The following is a 20282-nucleotide window of genomic DNA, read 5'->3' as shown; positions in this document are numbered from 1 at the left end:
AACTGTGTTTGGAGAGGTGCCACTATGAAGAATGAGCCTCGCAGCACTATAAGCGTAGCACTCGCTGCGAAAAAAAAAAAAACGCCGACCTGATGAACTAGATTCCGGTGCAGACATGGTGAACCCGTCCTCTTCTTTCCGAGGTCACTGTGAAGTGGACATCGTAGAGAACATGGACGCCAGGAGGCCTTTGTGTTTCGCAACAAAACCAATAGTTAACCAGTTTGGACATTCATGGTGATTTGATAGTTGTTCTCTATCCAGCTTGCCGTAGTACTGTAACAGTGGGTCAACCCGGCATAGGCATGGGCCATCAGTATAGTGAATAATGCAATTGGTCTTGAGGGTCGTCCAAAACAGCTTTTCTATTTATTCAAAAGAGCAGATTATCATTGTTATGCAACAACAGGTGTGCATTGTCATGGTTAAAGACACTTTCTTATGCCGAGCAAGAGACTTTATAGGCGATCAGCAGTATCAGTCATGCGCTAATAAAACTATATTGGAAAGTCAAGGCGAGAAAACTATCTCAGAGTTCCCATCTATCGCTGTTTTTCACTTGAGTCGTGATTAATAAAACACCGAAATTGGTAAAAAAACTTCGTCGAATCATGAGGGCTATGAATCATTTGTCGCTGCCCCCAATAACAAGATCGCTCTAGTAGAATGCCGCCAGCAAACTTTGGTAGCTCACATCATACAAAAGGAGATTGAATGATGAAAGAAAAAGACCCCGATCCTTCATTATAAAAGCAGTTGTGCCACCAACCCTCCAACCCCATCAACACCTCAAAAGGCCCAAAAGGCCCAAACTGACTCACAGGTAAAACACAGTGTCTTGGAGCGAAGGGTGCACCCGACAAGCCTCCATGGCAGCCTTCCTCCCCTTCAGCTGCACGTCGCGCAGTTTCTGTTGCGCATTCTGCTTGGCCTGGGGGTCCGTAATCTTGCGAATCTCGCCCGCGCTCAGCACAGACGCCGTCTCGGCGTCGTCCATGGGCCGGCGCACCTCGAGGTATGCGGCGAGCCAGCAGCGGCCGCGCTCGCACAAAATGTCGGCAAAGTAGGCGGGCGTCGCGTAGCTGACCGACCGCGTCGCTCGTCCAAACACGTTGCACAGCGAGTACGTCAGCACCGCGAGCGTGTCTGCCTCGTTGAGCAGCGGCCCGCCGCCGCCCTTGTTGGAGCCGCCACCGCCGCCGCCGCCCGATGGCCCGCTGCGCCCGAAACCCGAGCGAAAGACCTCGTCCATGAGTACGATGTAGTGTGCAGGCCGGCCGGTGCCCTTGAGGGCCTCGTGCGACTGGAGGAAAAAGTCCCACGTGTGCGCCTCCGTGATGCCGCGGTCGACGACAGTTCCCGGGGCCACGTTGTTTTTGACCATGCAGGCACGCGACGTCGACGTCGGGTAGAAGCGCGTGTGATGCCGCTTCCCGACCACCACCACTGTCATGTTGGGCTTCTTGCCGGCGCCGTACTCGGCCTTGCACGCCGCCTCGAGCAGCCGAATCTCTTCCTTCTGTACCATGGCGTACTGACCCTCCGAGACGCCGTCGCGGTACACAAGGATGTTGTCGGGCAGAAAAGTGTTCTTACTTTTCCAGATCCTGAGTCTGTTCTGCAGCATGCTCGTCAGCGCGTCGACCTGTTCCTTCCTCGCCTCCGACTGAATCGAGATTTCGCCCGGCCACTGGGCGAGATCACCGTCAGTGCTTGCAACCATGGCTGCAATGCTCGGGGCTGCCGTGGCACCGGCGGCTGGGTGCGTGACGTCGATGCCGACAATCATGGTCCTGCCCTTTGCCACGATGCCGAGTAGCGAATCTTCAATCTTGTGGTTGACTCCGCCAAGCTTCAAATTGATCTTGAGGCCCAAGTTGCCAAACATCTGTTCTTTTCCTTTGGGAGGGAAAAAGGTTCGACTTGCGACGCACACCGTCGGCACACCATAGAGAACATCCCCTTGGTATTTGATCATGTTGTAGAGGGAAGCATCCTTGCCGGGGAGGATGATGAGCACAAAGTCGAGCGGGCGCACGATTTCACCAGTCGCGCTTCTGCCTGGCTTCAGGAGACTGAGGTTTTCGTCCAGGGCGGCAAAATCCTGCGTGGGGCTCCTGCCCACGACACAGTTTCGAATCTTGCATTCCTCGAGTTTGAGGCCGGCATTGCCGAGATGCAGGCGCAACTCCTTGAGTTGGTTTTTCAATCCATCCGAATTTGCTGGATATCTCCTATCCAAGCTGAGGCAGCCCCAGCGTCGAGGCTTATCACCCCCCGTGACAGTGTTGAACTGGCAGTTCTTCATGTTCCATCCTCCCGCACTCATGCTCGCCTGCGATCCGGAGCGGTATTGAGGCCTGGGCTGGGGTAGTAGTAGTAGTAGTAGTAGTAGTATTAGTTAACGCCGGGCTCGGCCCGGCTTGTTAGCCGGCCGTTAGCAACCTCCCGAGGGGTATCTCGGCGCGCGTTCTATCTTCTTTATTTACACAGGGGGAAAACAAGGAGGGCAGAGGCGGATCGTGCCTGACCGGGTTCGGGCCCGGTCCTGCTTAGGGGGTTAGTTCACTGACGCGACCCCGTGCCTAAGGTGCACGGAGGGTTCGTCTGACGGCTTGTGCCGTGAAGTGTGGGTGAAAAGGCAGTAAGTCTATTCCTCGTCAGAGTTCGAGTCGTTTACGATCGGTGTCCCTAGGCGTAAAGTGCGTTCGTGGCGCGCGGGGCGCTGGCGGGCCGCTCTGGGGCGGGCGCTGAAGTAGTTGGTGGCTATCGAAAACGCCTCAAAGCTTTTCGGTTGCCCGAAGCTTGTCTGGAGGAATTTCCAGCGTTGGGCGCGATTTGGCGGCCCGGCCGGCCGGTCGTTATCAGGCCACGGCCAGTTTCTCCACACCGCCCGCGAATAGCGGCAGTGCACCGGGTGCTCAGGGGAGGTCCGCTTCCAGCACCAGGCACACGAGGTGTTTGCATCCTGGTGGTTGAAACGGTCATGGTAGGCTTTGAAATCGCCGTGGCCGGTCCTCATGGCCAAATAATGGCCCAGTAGGGGTCTTGGCAAACGCAGTTCCTCGGGCTCCTTTCTCGGTGTGTATTGGAATTTCCATTCCCTATATGCGGGGGACCGTTCACAGAGTTCTTTACGCCACCAGTCCTTCTCTATATTCGAAAGAATGGCTCTGAGGACCGTGCCGGCACCGCTATACGTGGTTTGCTGAGCCCTCGGGTCTGGGTCCGGCGGTCCGGCGGAGCCGGCCTTGGCCAGCTCGTCAGCCCGGTCGTTTCCCGGGATTCCCTGGTGCCCAGGGCACCAACGGACCCGAACCTCGGTACCTTGTTTTCGGAGTAGATCGACAAGGTCATGGAACTCCAGAAAGGCCCATTGGGACGAACGCGGCGCGTCGCCTCTAAGACCCCAAATAACCGAGGTGCTGTCCACACAAATCCAGATCCGGGCGCCTGGCTGGGCCTTGGCTGCCGCCTGTAGCCCTTTTAGGGCGCCAATCGCCTCGGCGTCGAAAACGTGGCTTTCCGGCGTAATAGATGCGGAGCCTGCGGCAAATTCCAGGCCCGCCCTAAAAGCGGCCCATCCGTACCCTATTTGGACGCAGTTGTTTTCGTGTTTTTCCGAACCATCCGTATATACCACGATATCGTCAGGTGATACCATGTCCAGCCATTCGATAAAGCGGCGGGCCGCTTCCTCTTTCGGGACTCCTCCGGTGGGGTCAGTGCGAGAATCCGGGGCATTGCGAGGTGCGCGCAACTCTAGTCTCCGGATCCGCGGGAGAAGTTGTGCAGCCGTTTGCAGGGTCGTGGCCGAATGGCCCGAGTTGCGGGCACGAGCTGTTTCACGCAGGCGGCTGACAAGGGGGTGCCCCTTGTCCGCGAGCCTTAGTCGGGCGCCGTATTTCAGGCGGGTGTAGGCCAGCGCGACGCGGGCCGAGGGTAGTCCTGCGTCCCTGAGAACAGTGGACGAGGGGGTGGTTTTATACGCCGGGAGGATTGCCCGTGCCGCTAAAACCAGCGGTTTGTTCAGTGCTTTGAGGAGTCCTCTTTGCTTGTGCGCTGGGTTGTACCATGCCTCGGCTGCGTAGGTGGCCGAGGAACCCACGCATGCCACCGCTGCCTTGCGAAGTGCAGCCGCAGGCGGTCCGTATCTTACTGCCCCAAAGCTTTTGAGGTGAGCAGCGACCGCCATTGCTTTGGCAGCCCTTTCGGCCACGTGGCGGCGCCCGTCTAGCCGTCGGCTGAACCAAAAGCCAAGCCAACGCATGCCCGGGTAACGCTCGGCCCCGGAGGCGCTTTGTCCGCGTCGACCGCCCGGTAGTTGGACCGGGGTAACCGTTCTACCATTAATCCGGATTTCCGGGTTGCGACCGTGCCTTTTCTTAGTGATATGGATCACCTCTGTCTTTTCCGCTGCAAAATGGATTTTCTCTTCCGCCGCAATTTCGTGCATATCCCGGAGTTTATCTTCCAGCCAACGTACGTTCTCCTCCAACGAGGGTGACGATTTCCATGTAAGCACGTCGTCTGCGTATGCCAGCCGCCACTTCGCACCGTTTTTGACGAGGTACGCCAGATATAGCATATATAGGATCGGGGAAAGGGGAGACCCTTGCGGGGTGCCGCACCCAAGCCGCCTAAAGCCCGTGGTCGTACCCTCCAGCCGGACTCGGGCCTGGCGGCCGCTTAAAAAGTTAATCACGAACCTAAGGAGCATTTTACTAAACCCGAGGCTCCGCATTTTCCGTATCAATCGCCCATGGAGGAGGGCGTCGAAGGCGCCTTGGACGTCGCATGCGACAAGGGTGACTTCCTCCCCGCGAGCTAAAGCCTGCTCGATATCGTGGGCGAGGGCACAAACCAGATCCGTCGCCGATCGTTTGGGTAGGGCACCGCCGTGGGTGCAGCTAAGGAGCCCGTTGTCGTGTATGGCCCAAGCTATCCGGCGTGCAACGAGCCTCTCGAGGCCTTTTCCGATGCAGGAGAGGAGGGCTATAGGCCGCCAGGATCGAACGCTGCTCCGGTCTTTCTTCCCCGTTTTCGGTAGCATCGCGACTTCGGCCTTCTTCCAAGGCGCTGGGAAATGTCCGAGTTCCAGGCAACGTTGGTAGAGCCTGCGCACCGGCTCGGCCAACGAAGCCCATCCGGCTTTTAGTAGCCGGACGGTCATTCCGTCGATGCCCGGGGACGTGCTCGTAACCCCAATGCAGGAGCGCTCCGCCTCTTCCGCACTAACCTGGGTGTCCCAAGGGATTTTAGCCTCGTCCGGCGACCAGGCTTCCAAGGGGTCTCCCTGCAGGTCATCCTCCGCCGAAAATCGGCCAAGCACCTCCCGTTGCAGTGCTTCCGCTTTTGCTAAAGGCTCGCTCACTTGCTCGCCGTTAATAACCAGCGGCGGGGACCGGAGGCGTGGTCCGGCTCCCAGCCAGCCCACCATGTTCCACAAATCCTTATCGTCGCGCAGTTGGTCGATCCGGTGCCTCCAGTACTCCCGCTTCGCGGCCCGCACCCCTTTCGTGTAAGCTTTCTCCTCGGCAGAGGCGTTTGCCCTATTTACAGCGCTCCGCTTAACCCGCTGAAATTCGGCCCAAAGCCGTTGGCAGTTTTTGGTCCACCAGGGAGCCGAGCTGCCCCTTTTTCCCGCCGGCGTACCCACGACCCACGTCACTTGCTCCCATAAAGTTGTAAATTCAGCTACCCACGCGTCCAATGCGTAGCCATCGGCCGCGGATCCCGGGTCCGGCATATCTTGCATGCCAAAAGCAAGTCCTTGCATTTCCTACAGTAAACTATAGTCACAGGGTTGGACCAGACCCTCTAACGGACAGGCCAGCTAGAGCCCTCCTAGTCGCTGGATACCCAGCCTGCCACGTAAATACAAGGTTTGCACCTTAAGCCTACCGCATCCACAAAAAGGCCTCTTGATAGACCGACGCGCGCATCCGTCCTCTCCGGCTAAAATAGCGTCTCTTCCGCCTAACATGCCGACGACATCATCTGCCCCGGTGTACGTCCCTAGTGCGAGTAGAAAGCTTCGAAAAGCCGGCGACACCCCGTACATGTCCATCCACAGCTTAGTCCCCCGTTGGTTCCTGGGCTAGCCCAGCGCCACAATGTGGACATGAATGCAATCGAGTTCTTCCCGTCCTCCAGACCCGGCGCAGATTCCCAGTGCGAGTGAGAAGCATGGGGCGCCTCAGTCACACTATTCCACCACGGCCCACCGTCCACGGGGTGTACCAAGGGTGCGAACCAAGGCCGTGCCCACGTTTCTTGCTTCCCGTTACCCAAAGCCGTCTCCAGCAATGGGCCGACCACGTCTTGCTGTCGGGACCCTTTGGAGACTGCCGCGCCGGCACAGTGCTTCCGGTCCACGTACAACTAACCAACCCCCGTAACGGCACTACCTCCTCGCTGCAGGCAATCCCAGAAGGTGTGAGGGGGTGAGAGGGTGCCCTGTCGATTCGAAGAACCGTCGGGTGGTTCTCAGCCTAATTTCCCTTTCTTTTAAACCGTATTGTCTAGCCTTCCGGGGAAGGACGCCTGCCTTTCCGGCTGGCAAAGTTTTTTTTTTTTTGTGCCACGCTGGCTCGCATCGCGAGATTGGGCCTTGTCTTGTGCGCCTCTATGCGGGTGGCGCGCCGAGCCGCCGATCGGACTCTTCCTTCACCGCGATCAGTGGAAAACTCGTCAAAGGGGAGATCTGTCGATTATACATGGGTGTTGCGAGGAAAGGCGTTCCGTGTAGTGACGGTGCTTAGGGCGACAGGTTGAAGAGTTTTTCGTGTGTGCGCGCCTGTTAGGGCTACAGGCGGAAGTCCCGCGCAAACGTTAACAGCATGGTCCGTGCGCCCATACTGAAAATTTTGTGTACGGGAGAGAGTTGCCTGGGCTGGGGTAGGACGCGTCCAGGGACAGTGATGAGCTCCTTGCCCACTTTGATGTTGTTTTGCCCCTAACAAACAGATCCGTGAGCAAAGGGTCCGATAAAGCTCCCCGAGAAAAGCAACTCACTCACCAAATAACTGTTGACAACATTCGAGGCTCCAGTCAAAAGCAAACCTGATTTCGTAATCTGCTCGGCGTTGAACCAGGGACGCTGGGCAGCAAACTCAACCATCTCCTCCATCTGGGCCGGCGTGAGCTTTTCTCGTGCCACTTGTCCCGCATAAACCTCGCAGACGTCGACAGGCAAGTAGGTTGGTTTTTCTCGATTGCCGACATTAATCACCGGGAAGCTTGGATCAAGGGTAATACCGTAGGCTAGAGGGCAAGAGGTTGATTTTTTTTTTTTTTTAAATTTTTTTTTTTTTATTAGTGAGGCATGGTCACAGCTTGAAAGGTGCAAATTGGAGCCGGGCTCACCTTGCTGAAAGTACTGTTTCACCGTGACATAACGTCCTTTCTCGCCTTCCCTGGCCAGCCAAAACAAAACCTGACCGGGGCTAGCACCAAACCTGGGGATTTTGGGTCGCTCGTTGGGCGGCATGGAAGCACCATCACCCTCACGCGCCAATCCAAAAATCGTCCGGTACCGCTTTCGTGAAGGCTGGCTACTGCCTGCACCCTTCTGATTTGCCTTGGACTCCAGGTGACTTGGCTCCACTCGGAGGCGCTTGAGGAATTTTTCAAGATCAAATAACGACTGGTTACCAAACGATCTGATCAGGTTGGCGAGCGTGCCCTGCTTGTAGAATGCGGCACTGGTGACGTTGATGTTGATGAGGAGTCGACCCGTCGCCGGTCGGATGCTCGTGAAGAAGCCACGGATGGCCTCGAGACCTCCACCCAGGTCCATCACCTCACCCGATGCCCTGACGCTCCTGTCCCTGCTCTGTTGTCTGCCAGAAGGCGGGCGTTGGGGGTTCAAAGCAAATGTCCTATTGGCACCGACCGCCACCACAGACGTGTTGGTCTTGTTGTAGTGGTTGAGGAAGATGTTGAGCGCCTGGATCATGTCCAACTTTTGGGCGAATGCGGGCATGGCGCTCTCCTCCGACAGGTACTTGAGGAAGCTCCGAACGCTAAACTCGCCCTGTCCCTCCACCTGGGCCCTGTAGGTATTGGGATTCTTGGGGGCTTCTGTGTGGCCATCCTTGATGAAGTCTAGCGAGCTGTTCTTGATGACTTGAAGCTCATCGAGGTCAAGCTTGGTGGTCGAGATGAGAAATGACTTGAAGTCCGAGTAAATCTGATCAAACGTGGGTACTTCTTGCTTCCACTTCTCCAAAAAGAGTTGTATGATTCGCTGTTGCTTCCTGCCAGACTCGAGAGGCGTCATGGCGATGCTGTACTTGTAAAGGACAACATCCTGTCCCTTGCCAAAAGTCATCTCAACATAGTTGGTCCACAGCGTAACAGGAATGCCCTGCGAGCCATAAGAGGGACGGAGCGGCATCGCAGCCGTCTTCTTGTCGGGAATCTTGGCGGCCTTGATCTTGAGAGAGATCTTGTTCTCCAGAGATCTCACGCCCTCATCCACGGGACGAAGCGTACCGCTACCATAGGCAAAAATGTTAGCTTGTATTGATTGCACCTGAAGAAGCAGCAGCATGTCGAGTCTTACGAGTAGAGCCTGTCCTCCACGTTTCTGTTCATTGTGGCGGTTCTGCTCTGCACGAAGGTCCTTCGAGAATGACGATGTGTCTCGTTTGTGGAAAGGAATGCCAAAAGGTCTTCCCGGGAAGAGTTAGGTAGCCAAAGAAAGGAAAGCCAAAAAAAAAAGATTGTTAACACGCTTGTAGCAGAGGTCCAAGGTAACTAGGTCAGTGTGCGCTTGTGATGGAAGATTCGAGCTCGAGGTGTAAGTCGATGAAAAAGCGAGGTTGAATAGTCCTCCGAGCGAACTCGCAAAAATATTACAGTAAACCCCGCCAAAGGTGGCTAGAGACAAAAACACGGTCGCACCTGGGTTTCCTAGCCAAGAAGGTAGTCGAGTTCGGGTAGAGCCTTTCCAGGGCAGCCACTGACAACCAAGTCGGCAAGTCCTCACTGAAGCACTTGATGACATCATTGTATGCTTTCGTTTATGCAGCAAAGTTCTTTCCTAGACCTGATTTTAGCAATTCTCGTCCCGAGACTTGACAGACAGAGCGGCCGGGGAGTTTTATTTCGTCCCGGGTTTTGCCGGTCGAATCACAGCGAGAGGCTCCCTGCATTTATAGCCTATATATAGGTGGTTCGGTCGTACAAGACTCCTGTGGTGCTTGTGCAACACTGTTAGTCTCTTCTGTGGTAGGCTGGTAGCATTTATGCAGGTCGTCTCGCTGTCTTCTGATCAGTTGACCTGCCGCGAATCTTGCCTGTACACGGCAGGACTCGGGAAATCTGACGATAAACTCAAACAGGTGGAAGGAATGGCATTATTCTCGGTCGCCTGGTGAACAATAACCTTTTCCCCATATCTCCATTTGGAGGGGGGAAAATTATCAAACATTTCATGATGGACAAGTGAACACGGCAAGATACGTTGCGCTAAAAGGCTATAAAATGTATCGACATCGGGTTAGTATTCCATGATACGTACGAGCTTAATGAGGGGAGCTAGGTAACTACGAACTTGGCCAGGTTGGTAGGTAAGCAGGTGTAATGCTCATTCAAACTCCAGCTAGTTCAACCTGGGCAGCGATGGCGGATCTATTCCATTCAAAGTCTGATTAGTATCAGTCGCAACCATTACAGGCGGAAAAGGGCGGGGCGGGGGAGCGGTTGGCAGGTTTGATATTTTGTTTTGGTACCTCAGACTGCCGGCATCTGGGTCGTGTACCGCAAGGCAAGGCAACCTCACGCTCATCAGTACGTGCGAGAGGGACTTTCAGAGCCGCGCCCTGCTAAGCTTTCTGACGGCAGCTGACTGACTGCCTAAAGCTTCCATTTGTAGTCGTGAGTAGTCCACGTTGTTTTATATAGACCTACAGCAGCATAATTGTAGAAGAATATAATCGTCGGTCACCACAACTGCTCAGTATTGGAACTATGAAAACGAAACATGTTAACGCTTGTCTCCATAGCTCTTAACTCAACCCAATTACATGATTTGTCGCCATGGAAAGTGTGGCAGAGGTGGCAGGCAGCCTGGAACGCCGAGATTCATCTGCGTCTGCTCAAGCTTGCTACCCAAGATCGCCCTGGTGTTGAGGCTCTGCTTATCCCCACAGCACGCGTGGCCGGGAAATGGCTCCGTGGCATCCTTGATGATGCATCATGGGAAAAAGCCTCTCCCCATCTATCTACAACTACGGTAGGGACAGAGTGGGGCGATGGCGTTCCGGGAGGCAAGACGATAGACTTCGCCCTTGTCCTGAACGAACCCTACGAAACTCCCTTGGGAGCCTCCATCGAAAAGGCAATACGTGAAAACGGGCGTTCCTCAGTGAAATCATAGTGACTGTGGTCCCTTGAGAATGAGGCCCATGGGGCTGTCCTTGGTGACAGCTGTGCCTACTGCTTCAGAGCAGGGGCGTACGCTGCTATCCATATGGGCAGTGAGCTCGTTTGCACGAATGGAGGCCTGGGATGCCGTCAGGCAAAAGACGCACCCTAACACTCAGACGCCGCCCGTCTTTGATAGTAAGAAATGAAGAGGACTTGGGCTATGATAATTTGCCTGAATAATGTCGTGGTATCAAGATGGAAATATTAATTTCTTTTATTATGTACATGTCAGTACCTGTTTTTCCATAGTAATACACTTGGCCTCCTTTTGTTGCTTTTGAGGCCATTTCCTATGACGTTTACTTGGGATCCACACCATCTCCAAGCCTTGAGCAATTCACTGATGCTTGCGTTTGCCGATCAAGTCTAGGCCTGCTTCCACCGCCAGGCCAAGTCGTAGTATATAGTGACTTGAAAATGCGCTCGAGATTGACCAAGTAAACATTTCAATTTGTGGTGTCCGGCGCTATATCTGTTAATCGGCGATTTTTTCTGTTCCCCGAGGTAAACCATAATTACCACAAGGGGACGTCTGAAACCCGTAATAGTGTCGGTATTAAAGCTTTCTGAGCTCTGATAGATGTTTTTGCTCTTGGCTGGCCGTCATTGGGATTTATTGAGCCTGCTGACCCTGTCCCGGATCCCAACTCAACTCGTAGTGTCCGTCGACCCGGCCCAAGCTATCGAGGATTGATTCAAACAGCAATACTATGTAGCTCCATGCCATGGTCATCTAGGGTGTCGGTGCTGCCCAGCCGCGCGGCGGCGGCCGTTGGCGATATCGGCGACAGCTGCGACGTGCGCCAGGACAATTTAGTCTGCCTCGGCAGAGCGTTGTGACCTTTGTCTCCCGAGCTCGAAGATCCATTCGACGATGACTTGCTCCGTCTCCAGGACGGGCCGCTGCTTTCAGAGGAGTGGAGATTGCCTAGGTACGGTCGCAGCGGCGGCAGGCATGCGATGATCAGGAAGATGTAGTTGTCGGTTGCGTAGTAAAGATCTGTCGTTTTCGGAGCGGTGAACCAAGTTTAGAGTATTCATCAGCATTGATGCAGGGTTACAAAGGAGTCAGGCAGTGTCTGTCTGGGAGCGGCATGCTGCCTACCTATAGTCGACATGATAAGATTATCTGGGTCGGATCGAAACCAGACGAACCTCATGACGCTACTGACCACGAGGTCAATGCCGCTGAGACCAAAGGTAAAATAAAGACCAACTTTGACCGGTTTCCTAAGCTGCATTCCTTTCAGGATCAGAAAGGGAAGTATGTAAACTGCCTCATGGTTAGTCTCTACAGTAGAGTTTAAGCCAGAATATTATTGTTCGGATAAAAGATAAAATGTGCCGTACCCATAAGGGAGGATGAAATATGAAGCACCCATAACGCGTCAGAAACTGCCAATCGGTCAGGGCATGCGTCCGCGGGGTCGAGTGACCTGGTAGCCAATGGTTAATCGCCGATCAGCAAAACAGATTATCTTTACCACGAACACCCACGCTAGGAGACAAGGGCAGTGAGTTGATTACCAATTGCGCTCTACCGGTAAGCAGGACAAAATAAGAGTTAAAATGCTGGCAACCAATGCAGCAACGTTATAACCGATTGTAGCGTACAGCGCGTATCTTTTTTCCCTCATGTGGCGAGGGAAAAGCTGCAGGTATACAGCGAGGATGGCGAATTTGCATAAATAAAAGCTGGTATACAAAGGGAAAACAGCGGCAAGTAGATACTAAAGAGTTTGATGTTAGTCGATATCCAGCGCGACTGAAACTGGGATTTTTTTGGTACAAAGTTGAGTGGTCGACATACCTTTAATATAAATACAAAAGATTCAGGGCTGCTGGGCGTATAATTCGCAAAAGTGGCCAGCGTTTCCGAAGGCACTCGGATGTGAAGCAGAAAAATGTCGCCCGACGAGCCGCCAATGGCACACACCCATGATAAAAGAATCAAATAATCGCTTGCTTCGAGTCGCTTGCGTTGAATGATGAGCTTAAGATAAAAACGTGCACAAATCAAAACAAACACCACAAAGGCAAGCAGCATTTGGGCGGTCTGTCGGCGCAACAAGTCAGCATGCTAAAATCTCCGCTCGAATCCCCGACGTCAAAATAACAAGGCGAGAAAAAAAAAAAAAAAAATGGAGCGTGCTACGCACAACGGATGCAGTAAATGTTATGACGAACATTGTGCAAATCCAATATTTCGTGAGCTTGCTCGGCAGGCCGAGGAGCTCCGGTAGCGATGAGGAGCTCACGAACCTTTTTGGTCCAAGACGAGTTGTATAGGGCTGTCGCAGGATACCTGTAGAGCAACGTTGTAACAGCAATTTGAGGTTCATAAACGGCGAAACAGGGCCGGTTTGTATACGCATTTCCCCAGGTACCAGATTCTCGTGCTTACACTGCCTAGCATGGCACCGCACCATCCCCCCCCCACAAGGCCGGGGTGCAGACACGCGAAATAGAAGCAGCCACACTTTGACAAAGTCGTTTCCTACCGCCTCGCTGGGCTATGGCGCCACTGCGAGTTTTCTTGGGACGCGCTAGGCGAGCCATGGCAGGCCGCGAAAGTGTCGGTTGAGCTTTGGCCTAGCCGAGAACTTGTGAAAGGAGGGCAGACTGAAGAGGACGTTGAAAAGTCAGCAGCAATCGCATGCTGTGGGGGGGAAACCGTGCAGTTTATTACGTGGTCAGATTGATCAAACATTCCTGCGCCTGCATGACTGCCTGCGTGCAAACGTGCAACGTGCAACGTGCAACGTGCAGCGTGCCCACATGTTGTTTGCGACTGCGCCTTTCGAACACAGCTGTAGATGATTCTCGCCTGCGCTCCATTCCGTGTCGATGCCCTCGTCCGGAATGAAGACTCCGATGGCGTCCACTTGGGAGCCTTGGAGCCAGCTCTATTTCTAGTGGCGTCATGCCACCCTCTGCCCCTGCTGTAGTTCCTCATAGCGGCTGAAGCGAACTGGAAAAAACTCCACTTGTCAAACTTTGACGCTTGGCCTAGCGACTAGACCAGTTAAGCTAGTTCCAGAGACGGATTAGGTAGACCTGGGGGGTCGATAAGGGCTGGCCGGAGCTTTGACAGTGCACGACCCAACCTCTCACGCTTTCCGAGTTCAGGGCGGTATGATATACGGATTTCGTAAAAGCTCGTATAGGGACTTGGAGCTTGAATTTTTGGCCAATACAGGATTCTATATAGGCTACTGCGAGACGGGTTTACTATGCTGTCTATATATACACAGGAGCATCTTCACATGAAACCTGGGCCGGCTGTTGAAAATTGTTGGAAATAAAGTTTACGCGAAACCCTTTTTTTTTCATCATGGATCGTTATATGTGCGTTCTGGCTCAAATAAAACGTGTGCGCATCCAACAAGTTATGCAGTCGCTCATCCATCCAAGACCAATCGACCGAATTCCTATTGTGGCCCAGAACCATGCACTATTGATTGCAACGCCGCCAAGCTGGACGCCAGACTTTTCCTTTGAACCTCCTCATACAGACCGTCCGGGTTGATGATGGCAGAACCCAGGGCCTTTTCCATACCAACGTGGTCCGGTGATGGCTCGACGACTTCCTTCTGAGCGGGTTCCTGTTTGCCGTCCTGCGGCAAGTTGGACTGGAAGATACCCGCCGCGGAGAAGGGCAGGAAGTCTTCGTACGTAATGGGCACCCTTTCGAGCAAGCCCCGACCCACCAGCCGCTCCACATCGGCCTCGGCCACCTGGCCCAGCGGCACAGCGTCGTGGGTGCCGGGCTTCCTGGACCCTAGGCGGTATTCGTAGTACACGAGGCCCCGCGCGCACAGCTCGTCCCACTCGTCGGGATACTTGAGGAACGCCTCGGCCATGGCCGCATCGATCTCGGGGATGCTCTTGCCCGCGCTGCCGGCAAGGGCCTCCTCGAGCAGCTCGTCGTACAGCCGGCGGCCCTGGGGCGTCACGGCGGCGCCGCGCTCCTCGATCTCGCCGAACCGCGCCTTGTGGGAGGCGCTGACCAGGTTGGCTGCGGCCTCCTGCTCGGGTGCCCGGTCGCTCTTGAAGCGGATGGCCTCCTCCAGGGCCAGGAAGCTCGTCTGGCGCAGCAGGATCTGGCATTTGCGGGGAGGCGGGCCCTCGATGCGGTCCTTGACGGCCATGCCCTCGCCCAGCATGGCCGACTGAGTCATGCCAATGTCTAGCGTGCGTGGGGTGAGGTGGTTGATGTGGGCCGTCTGGAAGCAGGCAATGTCGGCTAGGATCGGGTGTTGCTCCCTCAGCGTTCGGTACTCGGCAAGCGTCGACGCCGCCACCGGCGCCCAGCGGAAGATTTGCATCGCCTCGCGGATGAAGACGTCGGCCTGCTCGACCGGGATTCCGTCCTGGTCCTCGGCCCGGTCGAGCATCCGCATCAGCTCGTCGCTGAACAGGTTGCGCCGCGACAGCAGTTCCAGAGCGAGCCGGCGGGCCTCCTCGGAGCGGATGAGATCCGGCCGCAGCAGCGTGGTGAAGACGCGGAACGGGTTACGTCTCAGGGAGCCCGAGTCGGGCGCCCTGAAACACGTGGCGTGCATGGGCAGGCCGGCCGCCGACAGGTCGTAGTAGCCGACCGGGTGCATCCCGAGGAGCGCAAAGATGCGGCGGACGGTCCGGAGCTCTGACGCCTTGCCCAGGCGGATGGCACCATGCCGCTCCATGGTGAGCTGGTCGAGGGCATCGGGGCTGGGGGGCTCGTCCGAAGAACGCTCGAGCACTGTCTTGTTCACTCCTTGCACGATACGCATCAGGTCGCCGTACAGAGGCACCTCGTTCTTGTACATTTGCGACATGGCCATCGCGAACGCAGCCCGCAGCTCATCGGGCTGCACGAGCCGGCCACCCGGGGCAGGCGGGGCATCATTGGCCGGCTCTGTGGGCGATGTGAGTGTCGAAACCATGCTGATGCGGGCTGTTGTCAAGATTTGTCTCGGGGTCAAAAACATAAAATTATTTATCATGACATCGTCTGACTTTTTTTTTTAAGTCTAAAATAAGCAGTTGCACATCTCCCAGGAAAACAAATGCCAAGACACATAGAGTTACCTAAGCGGGTTATCTGACTATTCATACCCCACTGATACCATCGGCCCGATGAAGGACTTTTTGTCCCGTCATCGGCTTCATATCTACACAGGACGGCTGAATATTTAGCCCGCCTCAGTACGGCGAGTCCGTCCGCCCCCACCGCATATTCGTGTCGCCCGTAGCGATCAGCACAACTGTCTCCAACAATGGGTCTGTGCAGGGAACATTGTGTTATAGTGTTGCACTGCCTAGAGCTACAACGCGAAGACGCCGGTACTCGGCGCATTAATGGCCTGGAATGGGACAAACGTTTGCCCTTGCCCTTGCCCAACCGCCTTTGCTGCCCTCCCTATTTTTATTTTCACTGGTGGCTGAACAACAGCTGCCCTAGAGATCCAAGTATGTGCGATTTTGAAATTCTCGTTTTCTTTTCATCTATTTTCCAGATTAGCCCGCCTCTTATATCCCTGCTTCTGTGACAGCCAAGTTTCCCCTTTATTGGTGAATGTCGGCAATCGCTTGACTGGCTTGCTCTCGGAGTATATGCCAAGCCAGGCACCCGTCGCTTCGGTCAGAGGTGCTAAAGTTGATGTCGAATTGATTGCAAATGTCAGCATGACGGTATACTGTTCTCGGTGCTAGTTACTGAGGAACTTAGTCAACGCAACTGTAATACGCCCCGATACCATCGTTCTTATGCAATACCATCTTTGCTGCATCTTTCCGATTTGACTTTCCTGCCATCAAATACAATCAGAATGCAAAAAGGTTTGGGCACACGATACATTGAAACCTAGCAACTGATACCAGTCCTCCATTAGAAACTTCTATCATGATGCTGTTCACATGTGCATTAGTACATACTGAGTGTGGATAAACAATATCTGGGGAAATAAGCTTTGTGCGGCTCTGGGCCCCATGGGGAAGCTTCCAGAGTGCAGGATTCGGCGAAGCAAAACAACTCCATCCCATCCTGCCAGCCAGATTGCCGACGGAGCAGCGGAGGATTCTCCCCTAATCTCGGATGGGCCATAAAGCTGCGCCAATATGCCCAAGAGAAGTGCACCATTTTGAGCAAGGTTCCACAATAACCATATCAGAGTAGACAACAAACTTTCCTTGTTTTCTCTCTCTTTTTTTTTATTTTTTTTTATTTAAACCACTAAAACGCTTTCATTGCCCAATTGTAAGAAAACAGACCTACCCACTCCGTAATTGAAAAGAGAGTCAAGATCCTGAAAATGGCCGGAAATACCTTGCCGAAGATACTTCTAGCACTTTACGAGCACAGGCCGTCCAAGGATAATTATACCGTTCGTCCCCATGTTAATTAATGAAGCGATCTGTCCATTGTTAGCACTAAAGAAAACGAAAAAAGAAAAAAAGAAATCGCAAAGGCACATGTGGAGCAGCTTGGTCCGAACCACCAAAGCAAGTCAAGGTTTGCAATTGTCTCCTGCTAAATCGCCGGGAATGCGAAGTCAAGGCGCTCACCTTTGATAAATTTAAACCAGTTAGCTACATAACATTCTTAACTCTGCAAGTCCCTATCGCAGTCACGGAGCTGCGCCTCCCTTCTTTAGCAGGAGAGAGTCTCCACGTCAAGCTTGGGGCTAATGCAGAAGATGTGGAAAGTTTGCAGTATGTTTACTAGAATGGAGAAGTTACAGTACAGCTTGCCTCTTTTGTTTGGCCAAATTGTTCGATCCTAGCTCTTGCGTTCTACGAGTCTCTGTTGAAGTCACTTGAACAACTCGAATCGCTGAGTTGTATTCAAAGGAATCAAGTTTAAATAATTAGGATCAGTATCTCGGGCAAACCTTGGCAAATCCACAAGTTCAACCAAGTCTTTGGCTGGACGGAAGAAATCCTCAAGAGACTATATACCTTTTGCACGGCTAGGCGACAGTGGGCAACTACTTCTGTTTTATTGTCCATGTCACTCTGAAGAGGACGACCGCCACCCCCCACTGTGCGTTGATGTCTTTTGGTTTTCATACAATTCTCGGAATATGCGTGGAGGCGCGAGCCCCGGCAGCATGGCCTGCGCATCGCAAGAACGTCCTGAGGATCCGGGACAGAAAACCACAGCTCGTTCCAGACCGCGTAATTTCAATGAGAAGATGGACGACTTGCAATGTGTTGTTATATCACAGATACCGCTATGATACCATCTAACCCTAGAAGGCGTGATGCATTCTTAAAAAGACAAAATTGAGCGGAAGTCGAGTCTTTTCGTCCCTCATAACATGTAAAGTCGAAGAGAGGAGGGTTTCACCAATGAACGTGCAAAAATCTCCACCTAATCTTAATAATTGTAGGGCGGTATCAGACTGCTCGGCTTGAGTTCTGGATGCGCCTCGACATAAAGTTCAGGATTACCATATTGCCCGTCAAGCCCCGCAAAACTGTCAACTTTGGTGCCCTCGATTATCGATCCTGTAACCACGCCTTTCGCGTATGGGTACCCGTGTATGTATACTCCGTACCCCTTCGGTACAAACGTCCCCGATTGTAACGTCGGAAAGCAATCCTTATCGAGATTAAAGACGACATTCTTTCCCCCGAGGGTAAGACGAAGAACTGTGGGGGCAGAGCATTCGATTAATTCACTCTCCATAAGTTCCAGCTTCTCAGGATCTGAAGTGTGCTTGGCAGGTGCGACCATGCATACTCGAGAATCGGGTCGCTGCACAGTAGATTGTTTCTTCGCAAAATATTTACTGAGCCCTAGCGGCCACTTAATAGCACTAACTGGACCAATAGCTAGGGCGGAGGTGATAGTCAAAACAGCGGCGAGATGCATGATGCTGGTATATTGATGAATATTCTGGTGTGATGTCCGGGTGGTAAGGAAAGAAACCTGGGGAAAAGGTGAAGGGGTCTGTGGTTTCAGGTTAATCAATATTGAAATTGCCGCTGTAATAAATTCAAAGAGGGATTGGTGGGTTGAAGTTACTGCTAAGGTTATTCTTGTGGCTGGGGCACAATAGCTATTTATAATGTCTATTAACACATACTTTCATTATAACAAGGGATGCCGTCGTGAGTGCGGCAAATGGTGGAGAAAAGGACGGGAAAAAAAGGAAAATTCTGCGTGTTAACCAATCTGCAAGTAATTAACAAGATAAAAATAACTCTCAGCATAATCCACCATTGGAACCTTGCTTATATTCAACCTGGCATTTTTACGTGGTATAGCCTCTTTTTTTCGGCCCTTTGTTGCTTTCTTCGGTTCTTTTTGTTTTTATTTACTATTTATTTCCTATTATTTAACTTGTACCAAGTCACAACTGTAATTTCCAAGACTTATGCAACCCCAGACACCATGATGAAGAGTGACATTATGCGGTTTCGGCGTCCCCGAGCCTTGTTATGCATGACATGCCTTGTGTGAAAGAATAAAAATACTCCAACTGTACGCTTCTTCCTAGAATTCGCAACCTGAAGCGAAAAGTCGTATCAGTTATATATTACATCAATGAGTCAATTAAATGGAAGCCATAGGTCTTCCCGAACATTTGTCGATATCCCCACGTCGTTTTACGGACAGTTAGTAAACCGTTCGTATGGCTTTTCAATGCAACAGAGGAGAATATATAAGTGAGGCCCGCCGTTACATAGTATTTATGGCAGTTTGAAATGTAATTGACGCATCGGTTTTGGACATACAAGTGTCTTGTTACAGCTTTTGTAACCTGTTTTTTTCTTCCAATATCTCGCAGTTTTCCTCGTTCGAATCTTTCCTCACCTTTACTTCCTTCATTTTCTTTTTTTTCTTTAAAAAAAAGTAAAGAAAAAAGAACAAACTCCCCCGTTTCCATCCCTATCCATCGTGCAATTTTTCAAAATTTTAACCATTTTAACATTTGGTGTTTATACAAGCAGTTTGATTATAAGCACGAATTGCGCCTATTTTTGAGAATATAGCGGTTATATTAACAATACCATTCCTTCTGATTGGTCGAAGATCGAAGTAGTAATACCTTCCGCTCGCATTGCGCATTTTATTGCAATAATTTACCGCAAGGATTCGGTTAAAGCCCGATTTTATTATTAACGTAGCACGGTTTGCACTAAAGAAATACTACAACCCAAATGCCGCCTATTTTTATATTTGACACAGGGGTTCGCCAGTGGGAATGCTGAACAAACATAACAGCCTTGCGGATGAGTTTATCCGAGCCTTCCATGGTCTCCATGGCCTTTGGAGCCGCCCGCCTTGATGATGCGCACGACAAAATCCTCAAGTTACCAAACCCACGGACGAATCAAAGCATTTGCGCGTAGTAATGCTAAGATTTCTGCAGATGTTATACGTTAAGAATAATTTGGAAATTGAACGCAGGATTAATAGCTTTTTACTAACCCATAACAATCTTTGATATATTAAGTATTAAAGATTGCGACTTGCATAACCCACGCATTTTCCGTTACTCGGAATACCTTAGTCTCAGGGCTTATCCGTAAAGCCCAGAGCTCCACAATTGATCCACTTCGTGGCTCAATTGCGGCTTTGCAATGTACCTGTGGGTCCATCCAAAGAACGCTTTGGTTCAGGTTTGAGGACAACTTGTCGATTTTCGCCGTTTATAGCGGTATTTTTGGCCTTTTTACGACCGACACTCCTTTATTATTCCATAACCACGCAAAATATCGAAAAAAAAAATATCGTTAAAAATAGGAATTGTTAGGCCTTTTTCATAAATCCAAACTTTTTGCACCCGGTACGCCAATTAAAAGTTGGATATAGCCCGCCCTTAATCCGTTTATGGCGGTACTGTTTTTTC

At 52.3% G+C, this 20282-nt stretch overlaps 3 protein-coding genes across 3 annotated transcripts; all 3 read right to left on the bottom strand.

Moving 5' to 3' along the window:
* Positions 1-817: 817 nt before the first annotated feature.
* On the bottom strand, positions 818-8601 carry PpBr36_10228 (uncharacterized protein; the record flags this gene model as incomplete). Its single annotated transcript, XM_029897341.1, has 4 exons — positions 818-2335; positions 7022-7266; positions 7369-8501; positions 8570-8601. 4 exons carry the CDS (start codon positions 8599-8601, stop codon positions 818-820), a joined length of 2928 nt encoding a protein of 975 aa, XP_029744210.1.
* Positions 8602-11132: 2531 nt separating this feature from the next.
* Positions 11133-12484, bottom strand: PpBr36_10227 (uncharacterized protein; the record flags this gene model as incomplete). The annotated part of the gene is made up of 5 exons (XM_029897340.1): positions 11133-11437; positions 11543-11728; positions 11788-11873; positions 11965-12167; positions 12248-12484. 5 exons carry the CDS (start codon positions 12482-12484, stop codon positions 11133-11135), a joined length of 1017 nt encoding a protein of 338 aa, XP_029744211.1.
* A 1384-nt stretch (positions 12485-13868) lies between these two features.
* Positions 13869-15365, bottom strand: PpBr36_10226 (uncharacterized protein; the record flags this gene model as incomplete). The annotated part of the gene is made up of 1 exon (XM_029897339.1): positions 13869-15365. The coding sequence occupies one exon, from the start codon at positions 15363-15365 to the stop codon at positions 13869-13871; it is 1497 nt and encodes a 498-aa protein (XP_029744212.1).
* Between the last annotated feature and the right edge of the window lie 4917 nt (positions 15366-20282).

This window comes from Pyricularia pennisetigena, assembly GCF_004337985.1.
Source record: "Pyricularia pennisetigena strain Br36 chromosome 4 map unlocalized Pyricularia_pennisetigena_Br36_Scf_9, whole genome shotgun sequence".
Lineage (NCBI taxonomy): Eukaryota > Fungi > Ascomycota > Sordariomycetes > Magnaporthales > Pyriculariaceae > Pyricularia > Pyricularia pennisetigena.
Note: the sequence above shows the minus strand (reverse complement) of the source record. Positions and strands in the feature narration are given on the sequence as shown.